General features: G+C 36.2%; 1 protein-coding gene across 2 annotated transcripts in view; it reads left to right on the top strand.

The window, feature by feature from the left end:
* The window catches only part of ntng2a (netrin g2a), a 61532-nt gene that overhangs the window by 27565 nt on the left and 15958 nt on the right, over positions 1-18009 (top strand). For both annotated transcript variants that reach the window (XM_043247043.1, XM_043247041.1), the window contains exons 4-5: positions 11180-11352; positions 11686-11709. In XM_043247043.1, coding sequence (XP_043102978.1) covers positions 11180-11352; positions 11686-11709 — 197 coding nt within the window. The remainder of the gene's footprint in view (positions 1-11179; positions 11353-11685; positions 11710-18009) is intronic.

An 18009-nucleotide genomic window follows, 5' to 3' on the forward strand; every position in this document is an offset into this window, starting at 1 on the left:
AACCCCCACCCTATGAGATTCAGAATACACCTAATACAATTAACTATTAACAGAGCAAGAACAAAACTAGACTCCAATTAGCAATGTCAGTCCATTCAAATAACCATTAACATTTTTTCTTATTAGCATGAAATTAGCATTCAAGTTGCAAAAAAATAATAGGCATGTACGTGTTAGACAATTATATTTATGTAAGCTATTTCTAATCATCTTAATCGCACAGAACACAGATTCAACAAACAGGAAGTGCAAATGCGCAATTACTAAAGATAATGTACAATTTTACTTTTTGTCAGTGACCTGTAGTCCTTTACTGGCATTTCTCTCACAGCTGATGCTCCAAACATGTTCTGAACACTTCATAAGGTTAAATCAGTTTTTAGTAACCACAAAGAACAGAACAAATTGCTAAAAAGGCAAAACATTAATGGCATATGAACCAGCGTTAAACATATTGAAAAAATTGTTTGCGTTAACTTTGACAGCTCTAACTGTAATGAATTCATGTTTTTTTCTGATGAAATGCTTCACGTAACACATTCAGAAACAATGTCGCAATCAGCTTTTCTAATTATGTTGTATATCTTGTTAGGCTCCGAGCACGAACATGACATGAAAGTGCACTGCCTCTTTGACGAAGAGTTCATAGTGTAAGGCTCAGGTATTTACCTCGTTAAGACAAGAGATGAAACAGCGGCTTCAAATGATAGACTGTTGTGTCTGTAAAGGAGGAAAAATATAAAACATAAAGAATGACTCAGGCTCTGTGACCTCACATTCAAAGCTGTTTTTTTTAAATGTTTTCATTTACTTTCAAGTGCTGCACTTCAGTGACTGATTACAGCTGGGAGAGCAGGTGGGAATAAAGTTATATTTCATGGAGCACAGTAAAAATTGGATAACGGGATAAAGCAAAGACCATTTTACTAGAAAAGGAAACTTAAAAAAGGTGAAATTATACGCTGGTAACCTTATAAGTTAAACAAATGCAGTCAAAAATGAAATAACATTTAAAAAATGATTCAAAACATTGATTACTTTATCATTTATTCAGAAAATATCTTCGACAGGAGATACACTTTCACAGTAATAACGTGAAAATTATGAAAGATTAAATTTTTTGATGCATTATGATTCATAAAATGCTGACATTTTTATTATGCGCTTATTTTAATTATGGTTCTTGGAGTGAGTTGGTATATTACCATTATATTACATTATTATATATTATATGTATATTATATGTAAGTTAAATATGCATGAATTAAAATGTTAAATATGAAACTATGAAAATATGATTTGGATGACATTGAACTGCTTACATGTTCCGGTATTCTACAGTTATTGTTTACAGTACATTTACAAAAGCATTTTAAAAAGATATCAGGGAGACAGAAAGCACAAGTGGAGGGAAAGTGCGAACAACAGAAAACTGTCCTCCTCCGGATTCTCATTCGCAAGGGGATCTTTGAAATTCTATTAGGGTCGTTCGGCCTCCCTGAAAGCAAGCACCGCAGGCTTAAATATCTCCGCTGCCCAGATCCCCACCCTAGGGGCGCAGAATAAAAGGGGGTGTCCCAGGAAGGCAAACAGAATTTTTCATCAGAACGCCATCGCTCATCAAAATTTCATCCGGCCATTCTGTATGGGGACTGTATCTAGTGCAAGGCCATCACAGCGGGACGTTCCTGTTCAGTCGACTGGGCCAATCCCTCCTGCACTAAAACATATTGTTCATTAAATGCTCCTCTCTGCCCACACATAACATCATAAACATCCTGACACGGTAGTGCCTGCGGAAGAGCGATTTCTGATGACTTCACACATCCATACTTAAAAGATAAAATCCAGAGCTCAAATGCAGACTTTGCAGTGTATCCACCTTGTATGAAACCAAATAAATACAACACCACATCAGACCGGACTGCAGTTATTTACTAATCTGGCTATTTTGTTCTTGATATTTTCATGAACTGAGCTCTCCCTATTCTCCTAGATACACTGTAGCAAAATAGTTCAAAATAAGATAAAATACAATTAATATCATATTTTTAAATGGTTATAAAACGTACTAATACATTTTAATTGCTAACATAATCCATATTTATAAAATATTAAATATAGCTACTTTTATCTTGTATTACAAGATATGCATGTGGGATTTTAAGTGCAAAATATTTATTTAAAACATAAATTTGATGTTTAAAAATGGGAAAAAAATATTTAATAATGAAATTTTAATAATGTAATTTAACAATGACAGCTGATAGCTATTGCTTGCTGTCATTGATGCAAAATATATATACTATATTTTTTATTTCATATACTGTATATTTTTTCAACTTTAAAGTGTCATACTAATGGAGTATTTTCATGCACATACACTAAGCAATAATGAAATGTATTATTATTTAAATTTTCATTATATATAATATAATATTATAAAAAAAAGCTAATTATACATTAATTTGCTGACTAGCTCTTTTGCGTAACTATTGGTTCATCTACATGCAAGCTAATAAAAAGAATGATCGCAGAGAACTAGTTTAAAATCTGACACCAACCAGTGTGATTTACTCTGTACAGATAAGTGTGTGCCCATCTCACTGTATTCAGCATCATGCGGATGCCTAGAGGATACAGCTCTGTGGACAGTGACGCAGCAGGCGACGGAGTCACATTCTGGCAATAATTGGCCCCATCGCGATGTTTCTGTGGGGGGGAGAAATTAATTATGAAGGGACCTCCCTTATTCTTTCTCTCCTTCAACTTTTTTTGATGTGCACAGGCAACGGCAAGACCGCTCTCTGACGTTTGCGCACGTCTCCATTCCTCGCCATTAATCACGTCTTCCACGTGAGACGCGGCGGTGGTGGCGGAGCATGCTTTTGTCCGGGAGTGCAGAAAAAAACCCTTTCTGCATCCTGTGTGAATAATTTACAGGAGCTGCCGGTGCCAAAGCTTTCAAGGTCGTCTGCAATTCAGTAGCTGTTGTACAGGAAGGGCCTTTCGCCTCATGGAGAGCGCTCTCTCTCCCATGTATCTCCAACCTTTTAACTGCAAATCCTCCTCGAGGAGTGCAGGGAACGGGGCTGTAGAGGCCAGGTCTCTGGTCTGCCACCACCCTTCTGCGCTGCTTTTGTATGGGCAGCTCTCTCGGGCACTGGGGAGGAAACAGCGGGGCGTTTTTCATTAGCCGCTCCCCTGGCACAGGCTAGTAAAGAAAAGACCACATTCAGAAACCAACTCCCCGCGACTGGCTTTTAACACACAGATCCGCTATTGTGCGGCTGACCTTTTTTTAGCTGCCGTACTTCAAAAATGCGGGAAGGGGGTGGATAATAAGGAATATGAAAACAGGCATCTAGCGAAGTTCTGTGAGAGCCGCGGCACCGGAGGAGTCTGCATCGGGCATCGTTAGCCGAGGTCAAAGCTTTCAGGGTCCTGCGGAAGGATTAGGACGAGGAAGAGAAAAGAGCATTTGAAGCCAATTACCCGCATTGGTATTACTGAGCGCTTCTTATAAATCAATATCCGCTGCTTGAACACCATGTAAACTGAATTGAATCTTATTTTCGGAGAGCTGTCATGTTCAATTTGTACCTCTCATCCTTAATGGACGTAGCTAAAGCATCGCTAATATAAGGTATGAGGCCCGAGACATTGAGCTTGTTAACAAAGCGGGTCATTTTCTCAAACAGGCCAACAAGTTCATGGCCTACACGGACCATTTGGAAACGTTCACACATTCGCTAATGGCTGCTTGTTCTCTATATTCTCTTCCTCAATCCTCCTCAAAATGGAGGTAATAAGTCAGTCGGGTACTGGTGATAATGACCAATCTAAGGTGGCCCGAGGTGACTCTCTGGGCACCGATCGTCCTCGTCTTTCCTCCATCCTTTTTTGTTTGCGTAAGTGCCTCATGATGAGCCTGGCAGTGCTTCTGTGCAAATGAGAATAAATAGTCGGGGTGTCTCGTGAGAGAGGACTGTGGGAAAAATAAATCAAGCTCCCATTAACAGCAGCTTCCAGCTGCTTCAGAGCAACGGACTCCAGCGGCAGCCTTTTATCTGTCTATCTGTGTTTGTTTAGTGCCACTGCTATTTATTCACCCGAGCGCCGCGTTCCCGTTATTTGCACCAGTCTTTGGCGCTTTTAAACAAATCTTGAAAGAAATCTAGCTGCCGCATCCCATAAAGGCATAAATGCTCATAATGATATTCTATAAACGTTCATCAACGACGCCCTGGGGAGAATTACGTCACGCTTGTCTTCGGTTGTGCAGATTTATCCAAAAGCTCATTACCTAAGCAATGGCAGGTTTAAAAACAGTTTTTGTTACTTGCGTCAAAAGGAGGGCGACGCTCAAGGCAGAGAATTGTGCTTGGTGGAAAATTGTGAAAGTTCATGTGTTATTTCATTTTCTTAAAGATTTTGCCACTTATTATTTAAACCACAACACCCAATTTAATGTGTTAATTAGTGCGATCAATAAAAATACACTTTTTTCTTAAAAACACAGTGCTTAGTGCAACGTTTTCTGTTTGAATTAATGTAACGTTTTTCTGAGCCAAATATAAATATCACACATTTTCCAGATTTACCAAATTTACCCACTGAAATGTCATTCAGTGGAACAATCTTGTCAGGCGTATTTACAACAAAAATCAGTTTATGACACATTAAAAGATTAATTACTTTCACCCCAAATGCTAATTAGTTGCAATTAATTTATTTTATTTATTTGCGACTAACCTAGATTTTGCCCATTTGTAAAACACAATAAAATTGAATACGCTTCCTCATTCTTTTATATATTTTAATATGTACAAGTCAGAATAAGCGCATTGTTGGAATTTTTACTAAAATATTGTGTTAAACTGAATGCCAATGTAACATTATTTTAGCCAAATTTATCGTCCAAAAATCGTATTTAAAAAGTAGACACTTGTAATGCGCTTTCTACACTCTCAGAAATAAAGGTACAAAAGCTGTCACTGTGGCCGTACCTTTTGAAAAGGTACACTTATGTATCTATTAGGTTGAAATATGTACACTTTAAGTACTAATATGTACCTTTAAGGTACCAAAATGTACCCTTTAGGTACAAACAGGTACCATTTGAAAAGATACCGCCCCAGTGAAAGCTTTTGTAGCTTTATTTCTGGGAACATAAAAATTACTTTTGCGAATTTTTTTTTTATTTTGACATCTTGACGTCTTATGACCTCTCTGACTGACACAGAAATACAAAATAAAAGCCGGAATTGATATCCATTATAACTTTGTAATTACATCAATTGGTTAACATTTAAGTAAGCTCTTTAGAAACAATAATTTTGCAATTCCATTTGTTACCTCAAGTGGCTCAGAAATCAACATTCAGCGGTTTCATATGGTGAGGATGAACCAACTGCAGGGTAAAGCTCTGAAGTGTAGGTGGATGTGTCCTCTGTGTGTGTCTCATTTTCTGTAAAAACACAATTAACAAATATTGTCATACAAAGCCATATTCCATTCAAATGCTCTTCAAATTGCTTGAGGTCATGTTATCTATACACTGTTCATACCTCTTTCAAAACACCCCAGGCAAATTATGTGTTATTACTGTTATTTATAAAGATGATCAGAAGCCAGTATTCACATCAGACTGGTAATTAAGCCACTCAAGAGCAGACATATATGCATGATTTGTTTTTTTTACCAGCATGACAGCCAATCTGAATAATAAATAATAACCACAGTTATCTAATGCAGCAAAATCCTGTGGCGATGCCAACCGGAAAAGCTTTAAGTTGTTAAGATACAGATAAAGGAGGAAGAGCCAGTGTAACGGATTTATTCGGTTAATTAATTTTTTCATAGTCATCCCAGAGCAAGACAGTTTGAGTTTGACTATATAACGATGTAAATGTGGATATGTGTATAATTTAAAAAGAAACATGACACTTTTAGTATAGAAATGTTATAAATTAAATAAGAATATGAATTTCATATATATATATATATATATATATATATATATATATATATATATATATATATATATATATTACAAATTGTTTTTAATGATTACATTTAATGATTTAAATTCTAATATATACAGTATGTATATGTATACCACACACAAATTTTAACTTAAATTAATATAATGAATATATAACATTTTATCCCCCAGACAATTAAAATAATTTTTTAACCAACATTTTAAGTAACACTGAAATAAATAAATAGCTTTATGGGTGTGTGTGTGTTAAAAAACTATTTTTTTCATTAAATGTTTTCAAATTACAATTTTTCAATTGTCTTGTTTACGCACACATCGTTTCTGTGGCCAGAGGATGGCAAATTTTCCTCAGCCTCATGCACGCAACTTGTAGCTCACAGTTTTGAGCTCAAGCTTTGAGAAGAATCCACAACAGCTGACTTAGTAGCCGATCTCTCCTTTTAGCTCCTCTGTTTTGCGGGAGCATTAAGGGCCATATGTTTATCACACACTCCTGATTCTCCAGTCACAGATGGCCAGATAGGGGTTTGATCCTATCCCAACAGCAGAGCCTGGCAGCGAGCGTGCCCAGGAGATCTGTTCCTGTCCCAAGCAGTGGGGTCCCAGCCCTGTGGTGTCTGGATATAGCTGCCCTGGATCCGCACAGATTCTGCGAGCGCAGGGCAGAGAAACCTCACCTCGCACCCCAGAAAAGATGCTGCTACAGAGGTCCAGGACGCCTCCCGCTGTTCCCCCGCAACCTGCAGCGAGACGTTCATCAGCCCATCTAAAACCCCAAAATGCCAGCGTTTTAATAAGAGCGGAACAGCCTTGCCCTCTCTGTCCTGAAACAGTGGCACAAATGATTCCTTCTGTCCTTGGGTTTTAATCACAAGACTTTACTGTCTACATAGCACTTTTTTTTGGTGAGGTGTCAATAATTTAGAATATTCATGATGATGAAGAACGCATACCAATCTGCAAGCTAGCGCCCGTATCGCTTGCAGTTTTCACACTCACTATCCATGCACATTTACAAAACGCCAGCAGGCATTTATTCAGCTGTCAAACCAGACAGATTTCTTTTTAGCGTTGTTTTTGCCAAGGGCTTGCATCACTTCGAGTGCTGTTTTTTCGCGAGACGTTAGATTCCCACAGCTGCCCTGCATTAGTCGCGATTTGCCGCTTTTATCTGGCAACTTTTGTTTAAGACGCAATACCTGATTTAACACTTCACGTTTAACCGTTCATTCTTGTGTTAACCCTTCTTAAAAAAATATGATGTTTTTTTTTTAAACATCGTGATCATGTTCATGTGTGTCTTTTCCATCACATTTCAAATGATTTCTTGCATAGTGGTGAAAATGACATTTTTTGGACTAGTTCTAAATTTAGATTGTTTACACACATAATACACATATATACACTCAAAAATTGATACTCACAATTATATAATAATTTCATCATTTTTGCTGCATGCCTTAAAATGATGAAATACATTATACAGTAAAAATGATATTACAATAACAATTAGTGATATTTACCCTTTTTTTATCGTAAAACACATCTCTCCTGTTTCATATTAAGGATGCTCTTCTCTGAGTTGGTTTTCTCCTGTAACCAATTACACAAAAACATTATTATAAAATGATATTTATTTGAAAAAAAATATTTGATATAAATTGTTTAAAGAAGTGTGTTATTTATGATTTTTCATTACTTTGTTTAGCATAATTTTTAGAAATGTAATAATACTAAATAATTTTATTAATTTAAGATCGGAAGTCTGGATCTGGGATGAGTAAAACAAATATGAAAGGAAATTGAAAAGCATATATAAATTATAAGTTTGGAGACTTAAGATTTGTTAATGTTTTAAGGCTCTACGGCTGCATTTATTTAATCAAAAATAAAATAAAACCGGAAATATTACTACAATAAAAAAGCAGTTTTTTTGTTTTAACACAATTAAAATTTACTAATTTATTAAGCCTAATTTTCAGCATCATTATTACGGTTTTTAGTGTCAAATGCTTCAAAGAAATCAATCTAATATACTGATTTGCTGCTTAGCAAACACTTATAAGTACTAAAAATGCTTGTTTTTGGTGGTGTTTTTTAATTTTAGTTTTAGTTAAAAAGTTAAGAGCTGAACATAAAAGTGCCCATAGATAAAGAAACACCCAAATATGCAACCCAAGCAAAATAAACACATGAAGCAGCACATACACCTTTCTGCTCACGGTGCACTACATTACACAGAGACTCATTCTCATCCGTTTCCTCATTCCAATCTGGACATAAGAGGATTGTAAAGCACACACCCTGGATTTGGTCAGAAATTGATACGGGTCCTTGCTGTCCTTTAATTGATTAACACTCGCTTCAGATCCTGGGCTGCCTCTCAAAAGTGGAGAGGTTTCTTTTAAGGCGAGAATCTCTGCAATGAAGTGCTCCGCCGCTGATTAATTTGTCATGATAGGAGCTTGATGGGCACTTGGTTTGGAGAAACGGCCGAATGAAAGACTGTGTGATTGACACTGAGTTTTAATTACGACTTAAAGGCCTCCAGAGGGTGGTAGAAGTCAAACTGTTTCCTCAGGCTTTTGAAAAAACAGACCTAATTAAACTAAATGAAATTGAGCAAAATCACACTCTGTCAACCAACCTGTCTCAAACATCATGCAAAAAAGCTGAAAACTTATACCTGTTGTGCACATGAAGATGAAGGCCAGTGACTTACACTTTCTTGTCTTTCCTATTAAAATAAATAAAAACCCTATAAAACAACATCAATTAAATTTATGCTCTTTATTTTACATTTATTTGAGATTTTAGATTTAGTGCGCATTTGTACAAATAAATAATACTTTTTTTTTTACAATATTTATTATATATGTATTTGTAGGTCATTTATTGTAAAGAAATGCGTGTGCAAAAATAAACAAATGAAATTAAATGGATGATATTTATCTTATATATTTATATATTATAGATTAATTAAAATTGTGTGCATTTATAATGTTCATTCTCAATATAAAGTTTTGCAATAATTTATTGCAATATATACATACGTATATAAAGGAATAGCTTTACAGCAATCTTGCAGGGCATAAGACAGCATTTTATTTGGGATTTTTGTACAATATGTTGGCATGGGATCACTTTTTTCGTAGGAATCTTCGGAGGGCGAGGTATGACCTCATTATACAGCAATACAAGGTTCGGTTATGGGGTGTCCGCATGGAAATATATAGGTCAGCTTCATAAATATTTCACGCAAATGGATAGCTGTTCGCTCTAGTGAGGATGAAAATTCAATGCATTGGGATTTACACACTCATTTGATTAGAGAGATTGTAATTGCAAAAGTCGTCATTTCCATACTAACCTGCTTTCTTCCCCAGACCTTTAATCTCAACTATCCTTAAACTCGGCTGTCAGATAGCCGGAGCATTCCTCATAAACTCAAAGGAGGGAAGCGACATTTTGTGGAGCACTGCAGATTTTTCTTATAAAGCCAACGATAAGGAGAGACAGGGCGAGGCCATCTCAATATCCCCCATTTATTCTCATTACGAGCGATAATCATTACTCACTTTCTCTCTCTCTCTTTTGTTGGTTCCATCTTTCTTGAGGTATTCCCTTCCCCCCAGTAGACGGCTGCTATATTTGGAGTAGAGCAGACGGATGCTGTTTACTGTCCCCAAAGATCCCAGAGTTTTATCTCCAACATCACAGACAACCAGAATCAAACTCTCCCGCATCTACAACAAACACAAACAGACTCTATAGTGCTTACAAACATGGGGTATGGAAGAGTCTTGATAATGATGAAAGATTAGAAACATCGAGGAAAGTAAAAAAGATCACACTAATCTCTAGAAAAGTGCAGACAGAAGCCTGCAGGACCACACACTGCAAAGAATCTGTCTCTTTTACCATGTGTTTTTCAGTCAAATGATCAGAATCATTTTGTGTCAGTTTTGTTGTGCTTTTATCATATTTATTAATTTTTACTATTTCTACTATTTCAACTTAAACACAAATTTTAAGTTTTATGTTTTTATTTAATATATATATTTTATTTAAGTTTTATTTAAATTAACACAAATATTTACATTTTATTTTTACTATAACAACACATTTTTTACTAGTTTTAAGTCCCTGAAAATCATTAATGCCAAAGCATTGACAAAATATACTTGTATTAAAGATATATACTCTATGTGAATATTTTATGTATTAACATTTTATACTTTAAAATAAATCTTTTTGTGATTTAATAAAAATTGTGAATATTTTATATATTAATATTTTATACTTTAAAATATGTTTTTAGTCATTTAATTTAATTTTTCTATTTTTACTTTTATTTTTAGTGATAATAATAATAATAATAATAATACCAAAAAAAGCCAGTGCATGAGGACTATATACCCTTATTTCCTTTTAGCCCTCTTTTTAAGTTAATTTTTCTTTATTTTTGTAGAACTCAACTAGAAGATTTTTTGCAGTGCACATGCACCTAACCAGATGCATCCAAACTAAGTAAAAAAAAAATTTAATCAATGCAAGTTAGTACTTCCAGAGATGAGATTTTGGTTACACTTTAATTCGACTTCAGACATTCTATTAAATATAAGTAACTACATGTTGTCAACTAATTCTCATTAATTTGCAACTACATGTCTACTAACTCTCAGAGTAGACTGTTCGGGAAGGTTTAGGGTAAGTAGAATAAGTTGGTTCTGATATAATATTCTGTATGTTCTGGACCCATCAAAATAAAGTGTTAGAAGATATTATGCAGACAGTCTTACTTATTTACTTACTACTGTTAGTAGAATGTCTAAAGAGACATAAATAAAGTGTTGTCCACAGCAGCCATTATAAGCAACAGAACCAGCGTTGTACCGCTTAGCCCCGCCCACAGCGAAATCTCATTGGCCCAAAATCCTCTTCTATATAACTGCATACACATCAACCACAACGTAAAGATCTGTAGAATCCACAGTATTCCCTACAGGTAGTGTTTCAGCCATGAGCTCCACTAATTAGCCTAGCTGTCTAGCTAATGAGCTACCTCGGGTGACCCTAACAAACAAACGGTGGGGATTGTCCCGCAGCTTTCGCCCTTGCCTGTGGCTGCGACGTAACAAGTGTGCTAATTGGTGCTCCCCGTTTTCACAGGTGTAAGTGTAACCTCCACGCCGGTCAGTGCTCCCTCCGTGACGGGACCCTTCAGTGCGACTGCGAGCACAACACCACTGGACAAGACTGTTCGGCCTGCGAGAGAGGATTCAAAGCCAAGTCCTGGAAGCCCGGCTCCTACCTGCCCACCCCGAACGGCTCCCCGAACATTTGTACGAATTATGCACCTGCAGAATTCAGACACGCACACACCTGAGAGGAAGCTATGATTTACGCACAGCGTAGAAAACTGGGGCATCTTCACTTTTTTAAGGAAAGCAGAATAGCACGAAGCTTTCAAGTAAACTTCGCAATAAAAATACGCAAGGTATATTGAATAGGCGAAGCGTACAGTTCGTCGCTACTGTAAGCTCAAAAGCGAGGCAGTATTCTTTAACTCTTAAAATGTGCTCGAGAGAGAGGTAGAGGAATAAATAAAATAAACCCACAGGAGTGTTTTGGAAAACTCTCTGATTTGTTTTATCTTCCTCTCTTTCTGTTTGCAGGTGAGGCGTCGGGAACGTCTGACAGTAAGTGGCATGCTAATGACTGTCGTTTTCATGTTTTCGCTCCCGCTGCCATCACTCTTTTTGGCCTCTTTATTTCATGTCGTTAACAAGACGTCGGTTCTGATCCGTCCCTTAACTGTCACCATGAACTCTGATGGCGTGATGCATTTTTCCACAGTTTTCTACTTCATAAATGTTTCATGTGATGTAAGACGCAAAGCATTCTAATGCTGGCTAGTGATGTATGAGGGTGCGCTCAAGGTTATAGGAAATTTCAGTGTGGTTTTTCCCATTTGTGGTGGTCTAATGCTGTTTTGTCGGAAATATGAGGTGATGACTGATCTCAGGAGAAATATAGGGGAGTCTTTTTCCCCAAGATTGTTCTTAAAGGTGCACTTTGATACTTTTTTCCAGCTTAAAGGTGAAGCGTTTACATTTTTAATGATGCTAGTGGCTCGTACTCTTAGTTTTTGCATCTGAAGAAATCTGTGGTACTTTTGAAAGTAAAATGCTTAATATGGTTTAGATGATGGTCTTATCAGCCGCATAAAAGCTGTTTAATTAGATAAGAAAGTTCTCTTCTGTTGGTGGTGGCCATAATGAGATCATGTGACTAACATTATCTCAGTAAACGATTTTTTTACGGCGCGTTTAGTTGAAAAATTAACAAGTGATAAATGCGACCCTGAACCACAAAACCAATCTTAAGTCCCACAGTCTTATTTATAGCAATTATACGGGTCTAAATTTATAGATTTTGTTTTCCAAAATCATTAGGATATTAAGCAAAGATCATGTTCCATAAAGATATTTTGTAAATTTCCTATCATAAATATACCAAAACTTAATTTCTGATTAGTAATATGCATTGCTAAGGACTTCATCTGGACAATTTTTAAGGCCTAAAAGATTTTTAAAAAGTTGTATCTCTGCTGAGTATTTTTCTATTCTAACAAACCCTACATCAAGGAAAGGCTTATTTATTCAGCTTTCATTTATTTCTATAAGATAAGTTGACCGTTATGACTGGTTTTGTGTTCCAGGGTAACACATGTGCTTGTGAACAGGGTTTTATGCCAGTGTTGTGTGTAAGCAAAAGCTTTTTCATGATACAGCAACAAAACCAGTACTGTGTGTGCCAGTATCAATTCAAAAACTAGTCAAAAGTTACATAATGCACCTTCACTTATTTGCCAGTAGAAAAAACAGGCCGTAATGTTGTTCTCCGCTTTCAGTGCCAACACGAGCAGTTACGCTTGACCCGGCCACTGTACCAGTGTCCATAACTACATCCATAACACCACCCACAGTCCAACTGACCTCAGACTCAACACCAGTCCAGCCGATCTCAGTATCCCAGACTCCGGATACTTCAGCGTCTGTAAACGTGTTTACAGGTTAGAGCTGGTTTAAAGTCCATAGAGTAGTTCAGCTTGTCTTGTAATGGTCGTAGATTAAAATAGGTTAGTCTTGTAGCAGTCTTGTGGCAGTTGAGCAGTGTTCAGTACACCCTTTAAAAAGTTTGAGTTCATTAATAAGTTAGGTGTCATTATTCTGCAAAAGATACATTAAATGTATACTGTTACAAATTGTTTAAATAATTGCTCTTGCCGTGAACTTTTTATTAAACAAATAATCCTGAAATTGTTCTAAAAAGTATTACGCAGGACAGCTGTTTTCAACTGATAATAATATAAAGAAATGTGATCCTGAGCACCAAATCAGCATATTAGAATGATTTCTGAAGAATCGTGGGACGCTGAATTATGTTGAAACTTTGGCTTCACCATCACCATGAGTAAAAACATTTTAAACTATATTAAAATAGAAAAGTTATTGTTATAGTTTTTGTTATAGTTTTTGTTTCATTTTTATTTTTGTTTCTGACCCCAAACTTTTGGTACTGGGTATATTTGTATAATAAACTGGATTTTGTTTCACGTTTTGCATATAAAATACATATAATAAATAAAGGTATGTAATATGTAAATTCATGACCAGCTCTGTTTGGTTACAAACAATTAGATAAGTTCAATACATTTCAACAATTTTTTATACTGACATTTTACAATACTGACAGCGTACTGCAAAACAGCAACCATGTTATTAAATCTGCTAAAATTGCTGATTTGTTTCCTGTCCAACAAATGGATGAAAATAGAAGAGAAAATGGCCTTAAGAGAAACGACAAGTTATGTCAACTGCCTATATACCACAAGTAGTGGCAGGCGGTGTTATTACCATTTGAAAACATAACTGTACCGTAATGCCATCAGTGCTTTTTGGTCCTGAGAAGCTTTTCTTCTCAACCTCTGACCAATGAATAACAGTCACTGGAGTTAGAGCAATTTATCACAGCGTGTGCCGGGCTGTGGACTCTCGCTCTCCCTCAGGGTCCTGCTGCCTGCAATCAAACACACATTAATACATTATTTCACTCAAAGTAATATGTCGAAATATCTCCATAATTCAATATTATTAGGGCCTGTCGGTATGGCCTGATTTTTGAGTTTTTGATGACATTTTTCTCAATCATTGCCAAGCTGAAAAAATTTAATAACCCTCACTGATTGTTTGGAGTGGGACAAATAATCAGGCACAGCACGCAATGCAGACATTGCAAGTTCTGTCGACGTTTGTCCACAGAAAGTAAGGTTTTATGTATGCTTAATAAAGTGTGAGGGAGGTTTTCCCCCGAGCCTAAGGTGCGATGCCCTTCTAAAACAGACATCATGTGTGCTGTTACAGGAAGAAACTGTCCTGTACTAAAGGTTTCATGGTTGCTACCAATATTTTTAGAGCATAGGAAGGATTTGTGGTCCAGCACCCTATTGAACTGGGACGTGTCACTGCTTCATTCATCCCGCTGAATGATAGAGCGCTCTTGACACTCGCCAAGGACACAGCTGCAATCGGAATAGTCTCATTATGAAACTTTAGTCAGACCTCTTATTTGCATGGAAAACATCTGGATTGCGGTTCGTCTCAGTGTCAAACACGTATACCTTTCACAGACTGTCTGAACTATACTGCAGACTAAACTAGCAACAGCCAGAGAAATCTCAAGTTCTGACTGGCTAGCTGCTATGTAGCTTCTGTGAGTGCGTCTGCCAGGAAACTATGTTTTAAATTAATAGTACATTGTATTGGTGACGTTAAAATTACTAAGATATTGTTTGAGGCAGTAATTACAGGGCGTGTGGCAAATCTCAGGAAATACATTTGTCATATGATTTTGTTTGTTTGTTACTACCAAGTAAGTTTATAGTTTTAAAGATTTATTGATTGTAATTTATTCCTGTGGTGCCAAGCTGAATTTTAGCATCATTACTTCAGTCTTCAGTGTCACACGATCCTTCAGAAGTCATTCTAATTGTAATGCTGATTTAGCGGCTGCTCAAAAAACCTTTTCTTATTATAATCATTGTTGAAAACAGCTTATTTTTTTCAGGATTGATGAACAGAAAGAAAGCATTTATTTGAAATAGAAATCGTCTGCAACATTTCAAATGCACCGTCTCTGAGAGGAGCGCATTTATTGGCTTTAAACGATTACATAAACACACTTATATGCGTCAAAAAACCCCATGTTTGCAAATATCCTCATAAACACAGTGATTTAGGTCTTAAGAGAATGAACAGCAAAAAAGCCAAAAAACGCATTTGTAGTATATTGCATCCGGACTTTGGGCTTAAAGGCAATATTCGTCTGTCTGCCATTCATATATTTATATTAATCAAAGAACAGTGACAGAAAATCTCTTTATATCGTGATATATATCATTATCGTTATATTGTGGTTTCTGTCATGTCACCCATCCCTACATTGAATAGTAGATTTTTTCTATTTCTGTGAAATCACGGTTAAATAATTTTTAAATTGATCATCACAAATAATTGTAAAAGCCGTGTAAATTCAGTTAATGTGTGAGAACACATTAGTCACACATAAAAAGATATATATATATATATATATATATATATATATATATATATATATATATATATATATATATATATATATATATATATATATACACACACACACAATTTTTTTTAATCCGTATTAATTTACACTTTTAATGACAGTCTAATACTGTGTTGTGTATGACTGATTTCACACTTACCCACCTGTAAATATCAATATAAAAAATAAAATGGGTTTGTTCATTTTACAAGCTTTCTAATCTAGTCAGCAGTTATTGACCGGAATAAATTAGGATGTGGATCTTGTTGAATTCTACTTGCTCCAGCAGCAGTGACCTCTGCACTCGTCACACTGAAACGGGAAGGTTATCAGCATACATGCTTCAGGGCCAAATCAAGACATCATTACCAAAACGATCTCCAAACAGTCCTGGGATTGAACCCTCCTGCTATCCAGTGTCATTTTTTATTTTATTTTTATTCAATTTAAATATAAAATATGGAAGCGCCGTTTATTCCATTCCTCTTTCCTGGATAGAGTGTTTGGAAAGTGTGATAGAAAGCTCTCACTGTCCTGAAGGAGAAGACAGAGAGGAAAACAGAGTGAGAGGGAGAATGCAATAGAGAAAGACGGAGAGCAGGAATTTGGAGGAAATGGATGATGAATGTTTATTAATCTTGTGGGCCTCCCATCACACTAAAAATAACCCTCATGCATTTATCCAGCAAGGGCAATGTTATTGCACATCTTCATGCCCAAGTGTCTGAGGCAGTGCAAGGGGAGAAGCATCTTGAAGATTTAGTGAGCAACTCTACGTAATAAAGGTGAAATTATTCATAATTACTGCAAGGAACTGGCTCTGTTCCAAAAACAAGTGAACTTCCTCGCTGTCTACAGCCTACATAGGCGCCTGTCTTCTGAGACAGCATGCTAACTGAAATGAAAGCTCATAAGTAACTGAATGGTCCAAACAGACATCAAATTCATGGTTCAAACAAACAGAACTCCTTGAAGCAACTGAATGTACAGTTGTTTTGTCTACAGTTAAGAAACTGGAATTTCGTAAATACAGTGGCTAATTATACATCCCCCCCCAATAATTTTACTATCTTCCCTTTGGAGCTTTCGTGACTGATTATGAAAAGTATTTTAGAGTGAATTTTGAAAGATCATGTGACACGGAAGACTGTGGAGTGGCTGCAAAAAAAATTAATTAATTAAATTAAATAAATAAATATATATATATATATATATATATATATAAATAATCAAAATATACTTAAAAAGACAATAAAGAAAAGAAAAAGCATTGGAAATCTAATCAGATTAATCTAAATAACATTGATTAATTTATACAATAAATGTGTGTTCTTATATTTCAGTAGCATCAACAATAAAAATTTGTTTTACCTTAAGTTTTATCTCATAAACTATTGAAACATAATCTTGAAAAACAGCTTGCGATTTTAGTCCTTCATGGAATTTGATACAATTTATCGTGTGTAAAACTCTAAGCAGAAAAATACATTGCACCCACACATACTGTGTAAAATATTAGATTTACTATTTTTAGCTTTAAATAAAAATGAATATTTATAAATGAACATTTCTCACGCTTCGTCCACCGTCTCGGATAGATTGTCACAATGCATTTTGGCATTCCTTCCCTTGTGAAGCATACATTCTGCCTTAGATTCTGGCCAAAAGACATTTTCTTAGAAGGCGGCGCAGTCATCCTGCCTACCTTTTGGAACAGCAGGAGTGCACTTATGATGCTTTAAATAGTCAGCTTACTAGACTTTGGAACAGAGCCATTAATTCACAAGATTGCAAGCCTTCTTTTTTTTTTAAACAAACACGATTTCTTTGTTTCTCTCTGTCGTTCTAATGTGACCAGAGACAAGAGGCAAGAGCGGTCTGAAGTAGATGGGGCCATTCTGTGCCTGCTCTTTTGGTTCTGGTCTGGTTCGGTGGCAGATGGCGGTTGGGGGGGTGACGTGAGAAATCTGCCCGTGCTCCAGCTCTCACGTTAACCCCCCGTGGCCATATGCCTGCCCTCCTGTTACCCGTTCCCTGCTCATCGGCCCTGCACCGAGCTCCGAGCACAAATACACTCTTTGTCTAGAAAGCATGAGTGCACTGCGAGAGACTAATTCCATTAGTAGCCTGTTAAAAGGCACTGGATGATGATTCCTCTCTGGATGCCTCAACTGATCATTTTGTGTGAATGGATAAGCGTGACACAGCACGTTAAGGCAAAACTGTTTAAAAGACATTAAATGAATCTAACACCATCAAGACCAATATTAAAAACATGAACCCTCATCTTCCACACTCATAAACTTCCATGTGTTCATATCTTTATTTTGGAGCTTTTTATATCATATATTTAA

Source organism: Puntigrus tetrazona, chromosome 8 (assembly GCF_018831695.1).
Source record: "Puntigrus tetrazona isolate hp1 chromosome 8, ASM1883169v1, whole genome shotgun sequence".
NCBI classification, from domain to species: Eukaryota; Metazoa; Chordata; class Actinopteri; order Cypriniformes; family Cyprinidae; genus Puntigrus; species Puntigrus tetrazona.